The sequence below is a fragment of the Equus asinus genome, chromosome 21 (genome assembly GCF_041296235.1).
Source record: "Equus asinus isolate D_3611 breed Donkey chromosome 21, EquAss-T2T_v2, whole genome shotgun sequence".
Lineage (NCBI taxonomy): Eukaryota > Metazoa > Chordata > Mammalia > Perissodactyla > Equidae > Equus > Equus asinus.
This window is the reverse complement of record NC_091810.1, coordinates 36,465,559-36,481,147: the sequence shown is the minus strand read 5'-3', so window position 1 is coordinate 36,481,147 and position 15,589 is coordinate 36,465,559. Positions and strand designations below refer to the sequence as shown.

The 15,589-nt window shown below is 46.2% G+C and overlaps 1 protein-coding gene across 4 annotated transcripts in view; it reads right to left on the bottom strand.

Annotated features, from left to right (window-relative positions):
• Positions 1-13,874, bottom strand: part of PRICKLE2 (prickle planar cell polarity protein 2) — a 305,604-nt gene extending 291,730 nt beyond the window's left edge. Inside the window, exons 1-2 of one of the 4 annotated variants that reach the window (XM_044754525.2) lie at positions 13,559-13,874; positions 12,823-12,908 (exon numbers count right to left, since the gene is read on the bottom strand). In XM_044754525.2, coding sequence (XP_044610460.2) covers positions 12,823-12,908; positions 13,559-13,708 — 236 coding nt within the window. In that variant the 5' untranslated portion in view covers positions 13,709-13,874. The remainder of the gene's footprint in view (positions 1-12,822; positions 12,909-13,558) is intronic. The other 3 variants (XM_014859291.3, XM_070492429.1, XM_070492430.1) reach the window with 3 other exon arrangements.
• Positions 13,875-15,589: the final 1,715 nt, after the last annotated feature.

Genomic DNA, 15,589 nt, shown 5'->3' with positions numbered 1-15,589 from the left:
TGCTTAGAATATAATATTGCTGGCACATTGTAAATGTTCAATTAATGATAGCTAAGATGATGATGAAAAGAATCATAATCTGCTTTCATTTTATTTCAGATAATTTATTCTGAAATAAATCCATTCATGCTGGGTTTAACAGAAATCAGGGAATGGGGAAGTACAATTAATGTTACGCTTTTTCTGGCTGTGTTTACAGAGAACTCATGGGGGGAGGGAGTTAGCTCTGGCAGGATTTTGCAGAGATGGAACCTATTTCCAGGATTATGAAGAATTTCCTTTTCTAAGGAAGCCCATGTTTTGTACCTTTGAAAGTGAATCAATTATATAACCTAGACATTAATTAAAAGGCCCCAGGGCCAAAGGCTCTTGCCACAAAAAGGCTGTGCACACACCCCCAGTTCATTTCCTAGACAGCTCCCTGGCAGGGCCCAACAAAAGCTAAGAGAAGATGGATGGACTTCACAGGGCGACCTGGAGGTCAACTGATTCAGACAGCTGAATTCATCAACATGGCCAGCAAATTCCATCCTGGAATTCCACTTACTAATAGCAGCGTGTACTATCCCCTCCTGTTGCAAGCATTTAACCGTGCCTAGAAAAGACGAGTAAAGTGTATTCCCCACAAAGGCACCCCAAAGTCAAGGCCCAGCCCTCCCATGCCAACCGTAGTTTTACAAAGAACATATTTAGAAAGCCCTAGTTGGGCACACTGCTTGAGAAGATAAAACTGGATATGCTTTCTTACCACAATTATTATAATGGGTTGAACAGTGGTCCCTCAAAGATACATCCACCTGACTCTTTCAATCTGATCTTATTTGGAAAAAGCGTCTTTGAAGATAGAATTAAGTTAAGGACCTGGAGTTGAGATCGTCCTGGATTAGGTGGGCCCAAATCCAATGACAAGTCCTTATAAGAGAAGAGAAGGGAAGGACAGGGACACAGAGGGAGAACACAATGCGATGACAGAGGCAGAGACGGGAGGGACACATCTATAAGCCAAGGATGCCAAGAGCCACTGAAGCTAAGACAGAGGCATGGATGGACTCTCTCAGAGCCTCCAGAGGGAACCAATCCCGCTGACATCTTGATTTTAGACTTCTAACCTTCAGAACTGTAAGAGAAGAAATTTCTGTTATTTGAAACCACCCAGTTTGTAGTAATTTGTTTCGGATGCTCTAGAAAATTAATATAACTATGTAAAACTCTGGGTAAAGAAACCAGACTAGAAGGAAATCACCTTCTAATGCTAAGAGTACTCCTCTTTGGGTGATGAAGTTATGTATGTTCGTTTTTTTTAATAAACCATTTGACTTTGCTGAATTTTCCAAATTGTGTACACCACAATTTCTCATACAACAATTTGATCAAAACTAATTTAAAATAAGAATTAAGCCTGCCTTAAAATGCTGTGATCACCAATATTTTGAAAATTAAAGGAAAAAAATTATCCGAAATCCCTAGCAGTTGAACATATCTATTAAATTGTTCCACCTCCCAGAACCCAGAAAAATATATTCATGTGTTCTTCCCCATGGCTTCGAATATTCCAGACCCAAGATGATGGACATTCCGCAGTTATCTATTATCTCCAAATTTTTGGCTTCCTAAAGATGAGAACAGACTGTCATTATAATTTCCCAACAACTCAATAAGTCACTGGAGAAGCTCTAAAGGCCGAGTCATCAAGGATGCAAATGACAGGAGCGCTCCTGGGTGCCTGATTGTGGAACAAAAGACTTTGAGAAATTATATTATCAGAGTAATTTCACAGCGTCATTGAAGAAAGAAAACACCTGCATTCTTTTAATAAGTCCCCTGGAGGCCTAATTCCTCAGCACTCAAACTTGGAGGACCCGCTCTGGGTGTTACATGTCCACATAATGAGGCAGTTTTTAAGAATTGTGAAAGCAGTTTCTGCATCCTGAGTAGTTTACCAAACATAAAGTCAAATAACGCTCTCATTAAACGCCTTCCAACAGGCAAATGTGCTTGCGTCTGTTTTGCAACACAGTGTCAGGATCGGTAAGCATCGGGGAGCATAAGTTTAAAAGCATAGGTCCAAAGGTTGGATAACGCCCATCTTGTTTAGTTTTAGCTTGTTGACTTAAAGTTGGCTGCTGGAGGGATGCGCTGTAAACTTTCTCCCTTGACTGATCCCTTTTGTGGAGGTGTCCTCCAGGAAACATGCAAGTGACATTTCTAAAGACTGCCCTCCTCGCCCTTTCACAGACTCCCCAGGCCGCCCAATTAGACATCAAAGCTGTAAACAAGCTGAATGGAGCCCGCTTAATGTATGCAGATCTGATTAGAAAACTACAACAGCCTTCCACTGGAAATGTCATTGTATTTGATTCAATTTCTCACCTTTCTCACACCCCAATAAACTCAGCAGCACATCCTCTGATTTTAAAGGAGTTTCACCTTTAAGACCCCAGCCTCTAATAAACCAACTGGCCCAGGGCTCTTCATTTTGTCCATTGTAGACGATAGTCAGATCTCAGCCCCAGGCCACTGAGAATACAAGACCCCATTTTCCTCAAGGTATAGTTTATGTTTAGACCAAGAGAGTCAAAATACCAGACTTAAACACTCTCTTGATTAAAGAACTTGTGATCTCGAGCCCTAAAGACCTGGTTTCAAACCCTGAATCAACTACTTATTACCCTACTTATGTGCTAGGGCATGTCACCACACCTCTCTGGGGCTTCAGTTTCTTTACATTTAAAAAGTAGGAGATAAGGGGCTGGCCCAGTGGTGTAGTGGTTAAGTTCACACGATCCATTTCAGCGGCCTGGGCTTCGTGGGTTTGGATCCCAGGCGCAGACCTACACACCACTACACACAAGCCATGTTGTGGCAGCATCCCACATATAAAGTAGAGGAAGATTGGCACAGATGTTAGCTCAGAGACAATCTTCCTCGAGCAAAAAGAGGAAAATTGGCAACAGATGTTAACTCAGAGCCAATCTTCCCCCCCCACCCCACCCCCCACACACACAAAAGTAGAAACTAAAATACATGCCCCGGAAAATTGTTGTGAGGATGACATGAGGTGATGCACAAAAGAAGCCAAGCACACAGCAGGTCCTCAATAATTTTAGCTCTCCCCTGAGAGCATCTCCTAGATAGGGAAGACTCAGTGCTTAGATGACTTGCTCAGCACAGTTGTCCCTGCCAAGCGGCAATTTTATTCTTATCTGTTGTTCACATCATCCTTCCGAACATGCATATTCACTCATTTTCTTCTTCAAATCAACAGTCACAAAATCAGAGGTCTACAGCAGCCAGCCAATAATGTAAACAAGTGAGGCAGACCAGGTGCAAGACAATAGGGAATGGTGGGGACTGTGAAAAAGTTGAACACACATTTTCTATCTAAAAGGAAGGGAGGAATACAAGCCCAGAGTTGCCAGATATTTTAACTTTTCCAGAGAAAACCCCAAATTTGAATTTTTACACAAAATCTCAAATGTTGGAAACTGAAATTTTAAATCCTGTACAATGTTAACAAAATATAGGTACAGGCCAGATCTTATCTGAGGAGTTTCCAATGTGTGATCTTAGGTTCAAATATTGTATAACTATTCTTGTTTCTCATGCCTTAGAAGAGGGAGCTTCGGACTGGTGATCACACAAATGGAAATATTGAGCATGGCACACTGGAACCCACGCACACTCATTCAAAAGGCTTGGGTAAAATGGATTAAGCACTGTTTTGATGACTTGTGGTTTTCATCTTGGACATGAATTTTCATGGTCCAGTTGATGGGTGCAAGGCACAAAAAAGTCCCCTTTTTCAATATTGACCCCAGGGGCACAGTTTAAATGTTGTCTTTCTGTTATCGTTTGCAAACCGTTTTTACAAATATCATATATACACTTCATTTAAGCAAAGAGATTGTGAGAGTATAGAGTCCAAGTCTCTAAACTCATTTCCTCAAAAGTACATACATCCCCAGGGGAGGGTGTGACGGGCCACATGATTCTGCCATTCGATCAAGAATAGCTAATTCCTTTAGAAACTAAACCCCCAAATAAGGTGGAGGCAGACTTCGTTCTGTCTCTTCTGAGTTAAAGTCCATAAAACAAGAATCATCATCCTCATTTAACAAATGAAAAGATGAGGCCCGTGGTGGGGAAGCAACTTGTTCTCTGTCATAGAATCTGTATCCCAGGGCCTTGGACCCAGGTCTTCTTACTCCTTACCCAGTTCTGTTTCCATTAAACCTTCTCGCAACCACAAGCACATACGGAGCCCACGCTGCATACCATGTACCCTGAGGCACATTACACGCATTATCCTATTGAATCCTCACAACAACCTCATAAGACACGTAATGTTATTCCCATTTTTCAGAAGAGAAAAATCAAGGCTCGCAAAGGTTAAATCACTTGCCCAAGGACACTCAGCCAGTAAGATGCAGAACCAAGACTATATAACCAAGAACCAGCAAAATGTCTTCAAAGCCTGACCCCTTAACCACTCAGCTATCATGCTCCCATTTAAGCCCTTAGACGCTTCAGAGTTTTTACGACACTGGCTGGAAATATACATCTCTCCCCAGAGATGCCCCCCATGGATCTCCCATACACAAGGCAGGTAGAATCCCTTTGATCTCAAAATGCTCAATGATCTGGGAATTATTCCCTTTAGGGAATGCTCCCTCTCTCCACAGGGAAATCCCTCTGGGGTACTCATTAATCACAGAGTTAAAGGATAACCTTTGAGCTTTTTGAACCAAGAGACCACAAAATAACAAATTTATTAGATTCTCCCTCATCCCACCAACCTTAAACAGCAGAAGCATAAGGATGAATAACCGCCTTTCAACAGAATGTGAGTACCACTTTGGGGATTAAAGACAAATACAATGTATTTGGAGAAAAAGATGACTGACATCAATGCTCTGTGTTTTCTCACTATTCATCAGGGACAAATTGTCACTCAGGGTGATTAAACAAGGATTAATTACTAGGCTGCTATACAAGCTGAGATGTTGCAAAGCTTCAGCCCAGAGAACAGACAAATAGACTCGATTTTTTTTAAGGGTAGGGGTGGAAGTTGGCACCATGATTTTAGAGGACAATTTGACAAGAGCTCTACATAGGCAAGTCGTAGCATTAAAAAAAGCTATTGTCATATAGCATATAATAAGGAACAATGGAAACCAACCAAAGCGGCCAGGAATAGAAAAACTTTAATTCCATGATAACCCACACAATGTATTCTAAAAACTAATAAATGTATTAGATATTTTTGCCCTTAATGCGCTGACATGTAAAAATGTTCAAAAAGTTTTTCTAAGTGTGAAAAAACTAAGTTATAACAGACCATACATACAATGTATATTTTCTGTAAAATCTTGTTAACAAATAATACTTTGAATGAATCTGAGGAAATAAACACCAAGCCTTAACAACATATATCTTCAGCTGTAGAGTCAGCAAGCTATTTGTGTATAGGGCCAGATACTACACACTTTCAATTTTGTGAACCATCAGGGCTCTTAACTACTCAATTCTGCTATTGCAAAAGCAGCCATTGATAATACTAAATGAATGGGCATGCCTGTGTTTGAATAAAACTTTATTTATGGGCTTTGAAATTTAAATTTTGTATAATTTTTATATGTGCCACAAAATATTATTCTTCTTTTGATTTTTTTTTCCAACCACTTAAAAATATAAAAATTAGGGCCAGCCCTGGTGGCCTAGTGGTTAAGTTTGTCATGCTCCACTTTGGTGGCCGGGTTCAATTCCTGGGCATGGACCTGCACCACCCATCTGTCGGTGGCCATGCTGTGGTGGCAGCTCACATACAAAAAGAGGAAGATTGGCAGTGGATGTCAGCTCAGGGCGAATCTTCCTCAGCAAAAAAAAAAAAAAAATATATATATATATATATATATAAACCATTCTTATCTAGTAGGCCATTCAAAAACAGGTAGCAGGCTGATTTTGTCCCACTGCCCGTAGTTCACTGACCCCTGCTCTAAAAGGTATGGGTTTTCCCCTCTATGCCATGTGTGTTTTATATGTGTGCATGTGTGATTTTTAAATCTTCTATAATAGCCACATCCTTTTTCAAAATCAGAGACAACAATACAGATAAATTTGGAACTGATATGTTTACTTGAGAGAAAAACCCTATCAGGGTGTTTCCACTTCCATCAGGCATATCATCAAATGCCAGTGACATAAGGTGAGCTAACCAGCAACCTTCTTAGCTGCTAAGTATCTTTCTCTATCTTGAAGATTCCAGGCATAAGTCTCACACACACAAACACACACACACACACACACACACACACATCCATCTCGTTTTCCCTTTTCTTGGCATATCAGCTGACTGAGACAGAGTGTTTTTCCTCCCCAAACAAAATAATCAGTGGGAACCCATTCCTTAGCCAAATTACAATCCAGTGAAGAAAATCAGGCCAGCATCTCCCCAAATTACGGCCCGAGTCACAATCAACACAATTGCCAGGGCAACTAAGGAAAGATGCTTTTCACAGCACAGCATTGGCTGACCCAGTGAGCGCTGCCTCCAGAGCCACCACACGCAGCCAAAGCATCCCGCCTGGACGGGTGCCGTTGTCTGGAGACAAACCGCTCTGCATAATTAAAACGACCTCACAAAGCCACCACTGCTTCGGGCTTGCCACGCCAGCGCTCATGAAAGTGGGACTCCAGGAGCCTTGTTCTGAAAGCCCGCCTTTTAATGCTCAAGTCGAATCTACATTTATCAGCAAAGCAGAAACGTTAAAGGGATTACAAGGAGCTTAGAATCCACTGGCAGTTCATTGATCTGGTCTTGCAAGCCTCATCTCCACGTGCCCTTTAGAAACGGCTTTGGTCTGCTCCCTGGTTCTTTGGTTGCCTTTGATTTTAGCACCATTCTCAGTCAGGGTGGAGGGATGATTCCGAAGAGTTCTCAGATTCCTTTCTTCTAAAGCGAAGAGAAGCTACCTGCATATTCCCCTAGATAGTGGTCTAGACCAGGGGTTGGCAAACATTTTCTGTAAATATTTTTGGCTTCGTGGGCCATACCATCTCTGTTGCATCCACTCAACCCAGCCATTGTAGCATGAAAACAGCCACAGTAAGTATATAAACAAACGGGTGTGACTTTGTTCAGATAACACTGTATTTATGGGCACTGAAATTTGAATTTCATATAATTTTTACACGTCATGATATATTCTTCTGATTTTCTTTCCAACCATTAAAAAATGTAAAAATCAGGGGCTGGCCCCATGGCCGAGTGGTTAAGTTTGCGCACTCTACTTTGGCGGCCCAGGGTTTCATAGGTTTGAATCCTGGGCGCGGACATGGCACCGCTCATTGGGCCGTGCTAGGGCAGCATCCCACATGCCACAGCTGGAAGGACCCACAACTAAAACTACACAACTGTGTACCGGGGGGCTTTGGGAGAAAAAAAGGAAATAAATAAATAAATAAATAAATGTGGCATTCCTTAAAAAAAAAAAAAAAAACGTAAAAATCATTCTTAGCTCATGAGCCATACGAGACAGGTGAAGGATCAGATTTGGCCAGCAGGCTGTAGTTTGCTGACTCCTGGTCTGGACTGAAGCTGTTCAAAGTGTGGACCAGCAGCAGAAGCATCACCCGGCGGCTTGTTAGAAATGCAGGATCTTAGGCCCCCACCTCAAGCATGTTGAACCAGAATCTGCACTGGAATAAGATCCCCTGGTAATTCACATGCAAGCCAAGTTTGAGAAGTCCTGGTCCAGAACACAGAATTTTGAAGTCAGACAGGGTTGGAATCCCATTGACTAGCTGGCTGTATAAACTCAGGCAAGCTGTTTAACCTCTCTGAAACTCAGCATCCTATCTATTAAAATAGGTGTAAGTAACAGCACCCATCTCCAAAGACTGTTGTAAGCAAAAGATAGGAAGGATGTAGGACATCTGCCTAACACTGTCGATGCTTTAAAAATAGTAGCTATTATTACAGACGCTCATTATTTTATTAAATCATTTTTGGAGAAGGTGAGAATGCTCATTCAGGATTGCAAGCTCCAATCACTTCTGGGACCTGACAGGCTACCTAACTATTTCAAGAGGGCCTCGAATGCACATGGAATGTTGGAGACTATGGTAGGCAGAGGCCACGCCCATCAAAAGGGAGACCACTGACATTCCGTGACTTACTGTCACTTACTGTCACGTAGGAAGTTGCCCTGATGTTACTACATGTTTGGATTTTCCAAGAGAAGCTGGAAACCCAGATTTTTTTTGAGGAAGATTACTCTACTTTATATGTGGGATGCCTGCCACAGCATGGCTTGATAAGCTGTGCATATGTCCGTCCCCGGGATCTGAACCGGCAAACCCCAGGTTGTCGAAGCAGAGCAGAAACTTAACTGCTGCGCCACTGGGCCAGCTCTGAAACCCAGATTTATTTATTTATTTATTTATTTATTTTGAGGAAGATTAGCCCTGAGCTAACATCTGCTGCCAATCTTCTTCTTTTTGCTGAGGAAGACTGGCCCTGAGCTAACATCCGTGCCCTTCTTCCTCTACTTTATATGTGGGACACCTACCATAGGATGGCTTGCTAAGTGGTGCCATGTCCACACCCGGGATCCAAACCAATGAACCCTGTGCCACCAAAGCAGAACGTGTGCACTTAACTGCTGCAGCACTGGGTTGCCCCCCAAACCCAGATTTTAATGGTAGAAAAAGCCCCCTTATTTAACACACTGTGCAGATCAAACAAAATCCATCTGCAGGCTGGATGTGATCCGAGGCCCCTCGTCTGTGATTCTGCCTTAGAATAGAGAAGTAACAAGAGGCAGTGAGTCACAAGGAAATGGGCTTGGGTTTTGAGCCAAAGCCCAGCTTCATTCGCCCTAGCCAGGAGACCCTGGGGAAATCATTTAACAACCCCGAGCCTCAGTTTCCTCAGCAGGAAAATAATCACATCTATTTAATAGGGTTTGGTGAGGATGACACAGAAACACATGCAAAACATGGAGACACAGCTCTGCTCATCGGTGCTATTGCTCATGTTGTTTGCTATTATTATTACTATTTTTGTTCACAGTGCCTAGGCATTCCAAGGATATCTCTTCACTGTAAAAATGGCCATTTTCCTCTCCTTGCTCAAACTGGTTGCAAACAAGAAGGCCAATTAACCCCCACTCGGAAAGCTGTGTGTGGAGTGCACTAGGGCTTGGTTATTAATGACTTTGTTCCAGCCGTGGTCCATGAAGACACCTGCATCTTTCTCTTAGTGAAAACGCCCTCTTGCAGCCAGGGCCACTGTAGGGTTTGCCCTAGGCTGCCCGGAGGTGCTGCTTCTCGGGGCTAAGTCACCTCAGGGAGGGCTGCCCACCTCTGTTCCTCTAGCTCCTCAGCTGCCCTAGATCAGGTGGAGGTGACAGCTTTGGGTAACAATTGTGAGCCTTCTGCTCTCCAAGATATGTAAGTCCTTACGGGCTTTTTTAGACATCCTGAAAGTTCCCACATTTGCCACCTAAAGCTGTGGGTGACAATAAAAAATGAGGAAGAGAGTAGATCACTCAGGAAGATCCCCATAAAATATAACAGACCTCCAGAGGACCTTAGCCTTCTCTTCCCACAGGAGGAAGCCCCGAAGTATGGGGAGCAGTCTGCCACACACAGCGGGGTTCAACTCGGCCTCTCCACCTTTAACATGCACACGAATCCACTGGGGGTCTGGTTGAAGCTCAGCGGTGAATTCAGTGCATCTAGGGCAGGGCCTGAGATTTTGCATTTCTAACAAGCTCCCAAGAGATGGTGACACTGCTGGTTCCTGCCCCAGCTCTCTGCTCCAATGTCACCTCCTCAGAGAGTCCTTTCCCCACCACCTTATCTCAAATATTATTCACTGAATGAGGGCAGGCATCCTGTCTGTGTTGCTTTGCTGTACCCCTAGCAGCACCTGGCACGAAGCAGGCACTCAAATATTTGTTCAGTGGAGAGATCTCAGATTGACAGTTGAGGAAAATGAAACCCAGGGAGCCTAAATCATTCACCCAAGGTCACACAGCTCGTCACAGCCAGAGCAAGACTCCAGCCCAGCTCTGCCTGGACATCAAAGCCCCAGCTCTCCACCTCACCAGCAGGGCAAGCAAAGTTTGTTTACAGCGCACTTCCTCTCTAGAACTTGAATGCCTTCGAGCTGGGAAGCAGTGACACCATTCTGTTCTCCTTTTAGGAGGTGCCTGCTGTGTGGACAGTGGACTGCAGGGGGACCAGGGTGGAAGCAGAGATGCTGGTTAAGAGGCCAAGGAGTGGTAATATTTAGGATTCCTTGGTACTTTGCGGTAAGGGAAATTCACTCCCCTTGGGTCAGACCAAAGCAGCCTTTCAGCCTGCTTGGGGCCAGCCTTGCGTTTCAGACACAACTGTCTCTCCCAGGGGTTCACGGTCTCCTGTCATTGGGCTGGAAAGTGAGCATACTGTGGATTTCGAACTGCCAAAAAGAATATTGTGCTGTAACCCAGAAATGATTGTCCCTCTTTTCCAAAAGGCCACCCGAAAGGATGCCCATAGGGGAAAGGAGGGGTCAAAAGCAAGGAGCTGCTTCCTTTCCAGCAATGGGTGGAAATGCCATAAAAACCCCATTCATGCAGCCAAAGTGAAGCCTTTCTGCTGCTGGGGCCAGGGGAGGGGCGGGGGGGGGGGTCACTGCTTCAGCATGAAAACCTGTCTCAGCCTAATGAAAGGGTCTCTTTCCACAAGAAAGGCTCCACAATGGGCTGAAAATAAAACACTTGTTTTCCCTTGACAAAATCAGCTGGGTTACAGTGTCACAAGGTTCTCCAAGAAGCTGCGGTCATGAAAGTCCAAAGTGACCTGGACAGCCAGCATCTGCAGTTGGGCTAGTTATGTTTCCTCCTGAGCAGTGGTTGAGAGGAAGCTAAAAATAACTAACAAAAGTAGCTAATATTGGGGCGGGCCCAGTGGCGCAGCGGTTAAGTTCACACGCTCCACTTCTACTGCCCGGGGTTCGCTGGTTCAGATTCCGGGCGTGGACCTATGCACTGCTCATCATGTCATGCTGTGACAGGTGTCCCACATATAAAGTAGAGGAAGATGGGCACCGATGTTAGCTCAGGGCCAATCTTCCTCAGCAAAAAGAGGAGGACTGGCAGCAGATGTTAGCTCAGGGCTAATCTTCCTCAAAAAAAAAAAAAAGTAGCTAATACTTACTGTGTACCTGATACTTGACAAACAATGTGTTATCAGTATCTCATTTAATCCCTACAACAATGCCGAGAGCTAAGTACCATTATTATTCCCACTTAACAGGGAAACTGAGACGTAGGGAAAGCAAGTGACTGACCAGAGGTCAGAGGTCACACAGCCGGGAGGGAGGGGAGCCAGGCTATAGCCCCACACTGTACCACTACCCTACAGGCCTCTGGTCAGAAGTGGACCCAAAGACTCCAGAGTAGGGGAGGAAGGGAAGCTGGAATCCCTCCCCTGTTCATCACGCTGCCTGTCCCACCCCCACGCGAGCACAAGATGCATCAAAAGGGAAGGAGTCTATAGCCGTGTCTTCCCGCATGTGGTTCACAAAATTAAGCTTCTACACCTATTCCCATGTGTCGCCCACTTTCACATTTGGGACACAGAAGGGACCACCCCGAGCAAACGTATTTGGCTACAACATTGGCACCACCGAGGGATGCCGGTGTCTGCCCGTTACATATTTATAAGGTCGCCTGGCCTCGCCCCTGACACAGAAGTTATTAAATGCTCGGGAGCCGTAAGGGCTGTGCTCAGTGCCCTGAAACAAAGGCAAAGAGGCTGCCAGACCCATCTGAGGCAGGAACAAAAGCACTTAATTTCTGAAGGAGCCAGTTGGGAGTTTCCCTATAACTGGGTGCCCAGCACACGCTACCATTTGGGAGAAAGTAGAGAAGCACACACAGAAGGGGCACAAAAATCAAAGCAGGCAATTCCCCCTAGCATCCAGAAACAGCCTTCTTCAAAGGGGCACGTGAGTGGCGGTGAAAGGGGGAAAGATGCACTAATCAGAGAGGAACGTGTGATGATGTTGGAGAATTTTCTCCTGTCACCAGTTTTTCCTTTTCATGAAGTTGCCAAGAAGGAGCCACTTCTTCTCTTTACATCACCAAACTGAGGGTCTGCAAGCCTGTACCCCAACTTTTCCCAACCAGAGCCCCAGCAGCCAGATGCACTGGGAGGGCACCCAGATCCCTTGTGTCCCAAACATAATCATTCCAATCCAGGCTGGGGCTGCCTGGAAGTCAACATTCACGGCGCATTAATAAGAAACATCTGGCCACCAAAGAGGGTTGACACAGCGCAGGCAGGCAGTGGTGGATTTGTGGTTGGGACCCAGAGCTACAGGGGCTGAATTAAAAACACAACTGGAAAACACCAGCTAGTCCAGGGAATCCTATACACCCTGCACTGTGGCAGTCGGAAACGCTGCCATGCCCAGATTGAATTGTTTGGGGCTGAGTGACTTAGATACACAGAGTGTGGGTAGGAGGGACTCCAAACTCTCACATCAGAGCAATGCAGCCTGAGCCCAGCTCTCCTGCATCCCCCAGTGTCTGGCCACCACTTCCACCTTCAATATTTGTAGCAGATGTAGTCCCACTCTTAAAGGAACAGCCTTTGCATTCTTTCCATGTGACTTACAAGTTAGATTTACAAAAGGAGAAAAATATATGCGTGTTCATATATATATATGTTTTTCATACACATACATATATATATATACGTATATATATATACTTTCCTCCTTACGCTATTGTGCCTTTAGGAATTGGATTTAAGGCGTCCTACCTCCATTTATGCAAGGCGAACCCGGGGCACTGGTCACCACAGGCATTACATGGCTGGCCTCTTTCGATCCGCCCCAGTCCGGTCAACTTCAAAACAAAAAGACAACACGCCCATGTTTCCACCTCGGGGACACCCTCTAAAGCCCCACTTGTGTCCCAGGCAGGACCACCTGTCCCTCCCACTCCACCTCATCTGATTTGACTCAAATGCTCCTCTCTGATGTGGGGACGTGAGGCGGGGCGCTGCCGGTGTCCCAGGGGTGGTCTCCTGCTCTGGGAAGGGTGTTCGGACTCTGGCGTGGGCACCAAGCCACCAAGAAATGGCCAAGGCTGGGGCTTTGTCTCCCCCAGACACCTTGGTCACGGGTTTCTAAGAAACAAAAGCAAGACCTTTCTGTTCCCTAGAGTCCCCGAGAAGCGACCATGGCGCGCTCGCCTTAGATCAGGCTGGTGCTCCCGGGAAGGGGGCAGCACAGGACACCCCAAAAGACAGCCCTAAAGTCAAGTCCGTGTCTAGAGCTCCAAGAGGCAGGACGCTGGAGCTTTGGTGCTGGGATTCCGATCTGCCTTAAGAGGCGAAGGAGGGGGCTTTCCGGGGTGCCCCCAGCCTGTGACACCCAGGGCCACGGTTCCTAGTCCCGCTCTCGCCCAGCCTGGGCATCCAGACTTAACCCCTTCCGCGCCTTCGAGCGCTCGCGCGCGCCCCGGACGCGCCCACGCCCGCGGGGCCGGCTTACCTGGGGCCACAGGTGCGCGGCCGCCGGGCGGAGGGAGATGGGGCAGGGGCGCTCCCAGCAGACCGGGGACACCCGGAGATCGGTCCCGCTCGGGTGGGGGACACTCACCGAGCGGCTGGAGAGTCTTTTCCGGGAGCTCCGGCTGAACATGGCCGGGCGCCTCCTGCAAGCAGCGCCGTCCGTCGGTCCGTCCGCACCGCAGCCGGGAGGGCGGGTCGCCTGGGCGGGCACCCTCGGCGGCCCGTGGCCTGGCTGTCTCCGCCTCGCAGCCCCCAGGGGGCTCCGGAGCGCACGCCTCCCCCGCCTCCCTTCCCTGTGCTGCTCACTCTCCCGCCCGCAGGTCCCTCCCTCTCTCCCGGCATCCCCCCGCCCTCCCCGGGTTCGCCCCGCCATCCAGGGGCCCTTCCCATCCCTCCCCCGCACCGGCTGTGCCTACTTTCTCCCTTTCCCTGCTTCCCCGCCGGCCCTCTGGGGCTAACTCCCTTCCCTCACTGGGCCCGCCCCCAAAGCCTCTTCCTTCACCCCTGGCGCCTAAGTTATGGGCAGGGACCACTTCAAGGCCCCCTGCTGCTGTGCTGGGATAGGGGGTGGAGGTAGAGGGATGGGGGTTAAGGTTTTTTTTTTTAATTAAGGTATAATTGACATACAGTAGAATTCCCCTTTTTTGTGCATAATTCTGCCACTTTTGACGAATTCGTACAGACCTGTGACCACCAGCACAATCAATATATAAAAGTCCCATCATCCCCCAAAATGAACTGTTTTAAAAGTTTGTACCATGCATGAATCTATTTAGTGTTCACTAAGTGTTGGCAGATGAGGAGAAGGAGGGTGAAATATGCCCATGTGTGATTGCCCAACGCCTGGGTACAGTAGATGCTCATTAAGTGACTGTTGAATCGTTGAAGGCAAGCTTTGCCGCCCCCCTAAGCTTTACCACCTCACTAAGCTTTGCCTAGTGCCTATTCATTTTCCACCACTTACTAGCTTGTGATCTTCCCAAATTAATTGCCTTATTTGTGCTTCTGTCTCCTTATCAATAAAAAAAGATATGACAGAAATCCTAATCTTGCAGCATTGTTGAGAGAGATGAATTGGGACATGTACAGTTGTTACAGATGTTATTACAGGCTCAAACTCAGGGCTCATTAAAGATTAGCTGTCAAAAAAAAGGTTGCAAGTCTAAGAGGTACAGGCCATGGTGTCCACTTATCGTTGATGTTTCAGCTCAAATACCACCTCCCCTGAGAGAACTTTCTGACCCCCTGTTGTAACATCTCCCACACGCACTTCCTCATCTCGAGTGCAGCATATATGGACATGAGCTCGTTTACTTATTTGCCCTCATCCAAACTTGTCTTGTTCGCCTCAGTAGCTCTAGAGCGTATAAGGGTGCCTGCATATCCTAGGGACTCCATAAATATTGGTAAAGGAAGACATTCTTATCACTGTCAAAAAGATAATTCTCACGGCTGAATGTTTTTCCAGACGAGACATTGAATTTGAGTCAAGAAAAACTGGTTGCCTGGGTTAATGGAGCAAGTTAGTGGCAAGGGCAGTCTACCTACACCCCAAATTCAAAAGAATAGGGTGAGACGGCTTAGATACCACCTGTGTTTCAGTGTTAGCTGATGATCTTCAATGCCCAGAGAGTAGTGTTTGATTTGAGTTACAGGCCAGGAGTAGTGTGAGCCGAGTGAGGCGTTCACCCCAGGAGCAAAATTTACAGGGGACCCATAAACACAGCAATCAAGATAAACAAGATTTTTAGGCAATATTTTAAAGGCTCAAAATTAATGCAAAAAAAGTCATGATGAACAGAATATCACCATTTGGAATAAAGACAGGATCCCACCCTACACTCACACGTTCCTGCCTCACTCACCTTACCCTAATCCTAGGCCTGTTACAAATGCTCCAAAACTCAGGGGCTTCAAAGGTACACTCCCCTATACTGCATTTCTCTATGTCCCCACCACCCTCCGTCACTAGCAGATGGTGTGCTTGCAGAGGGTAAATGCCGCGGCTTAT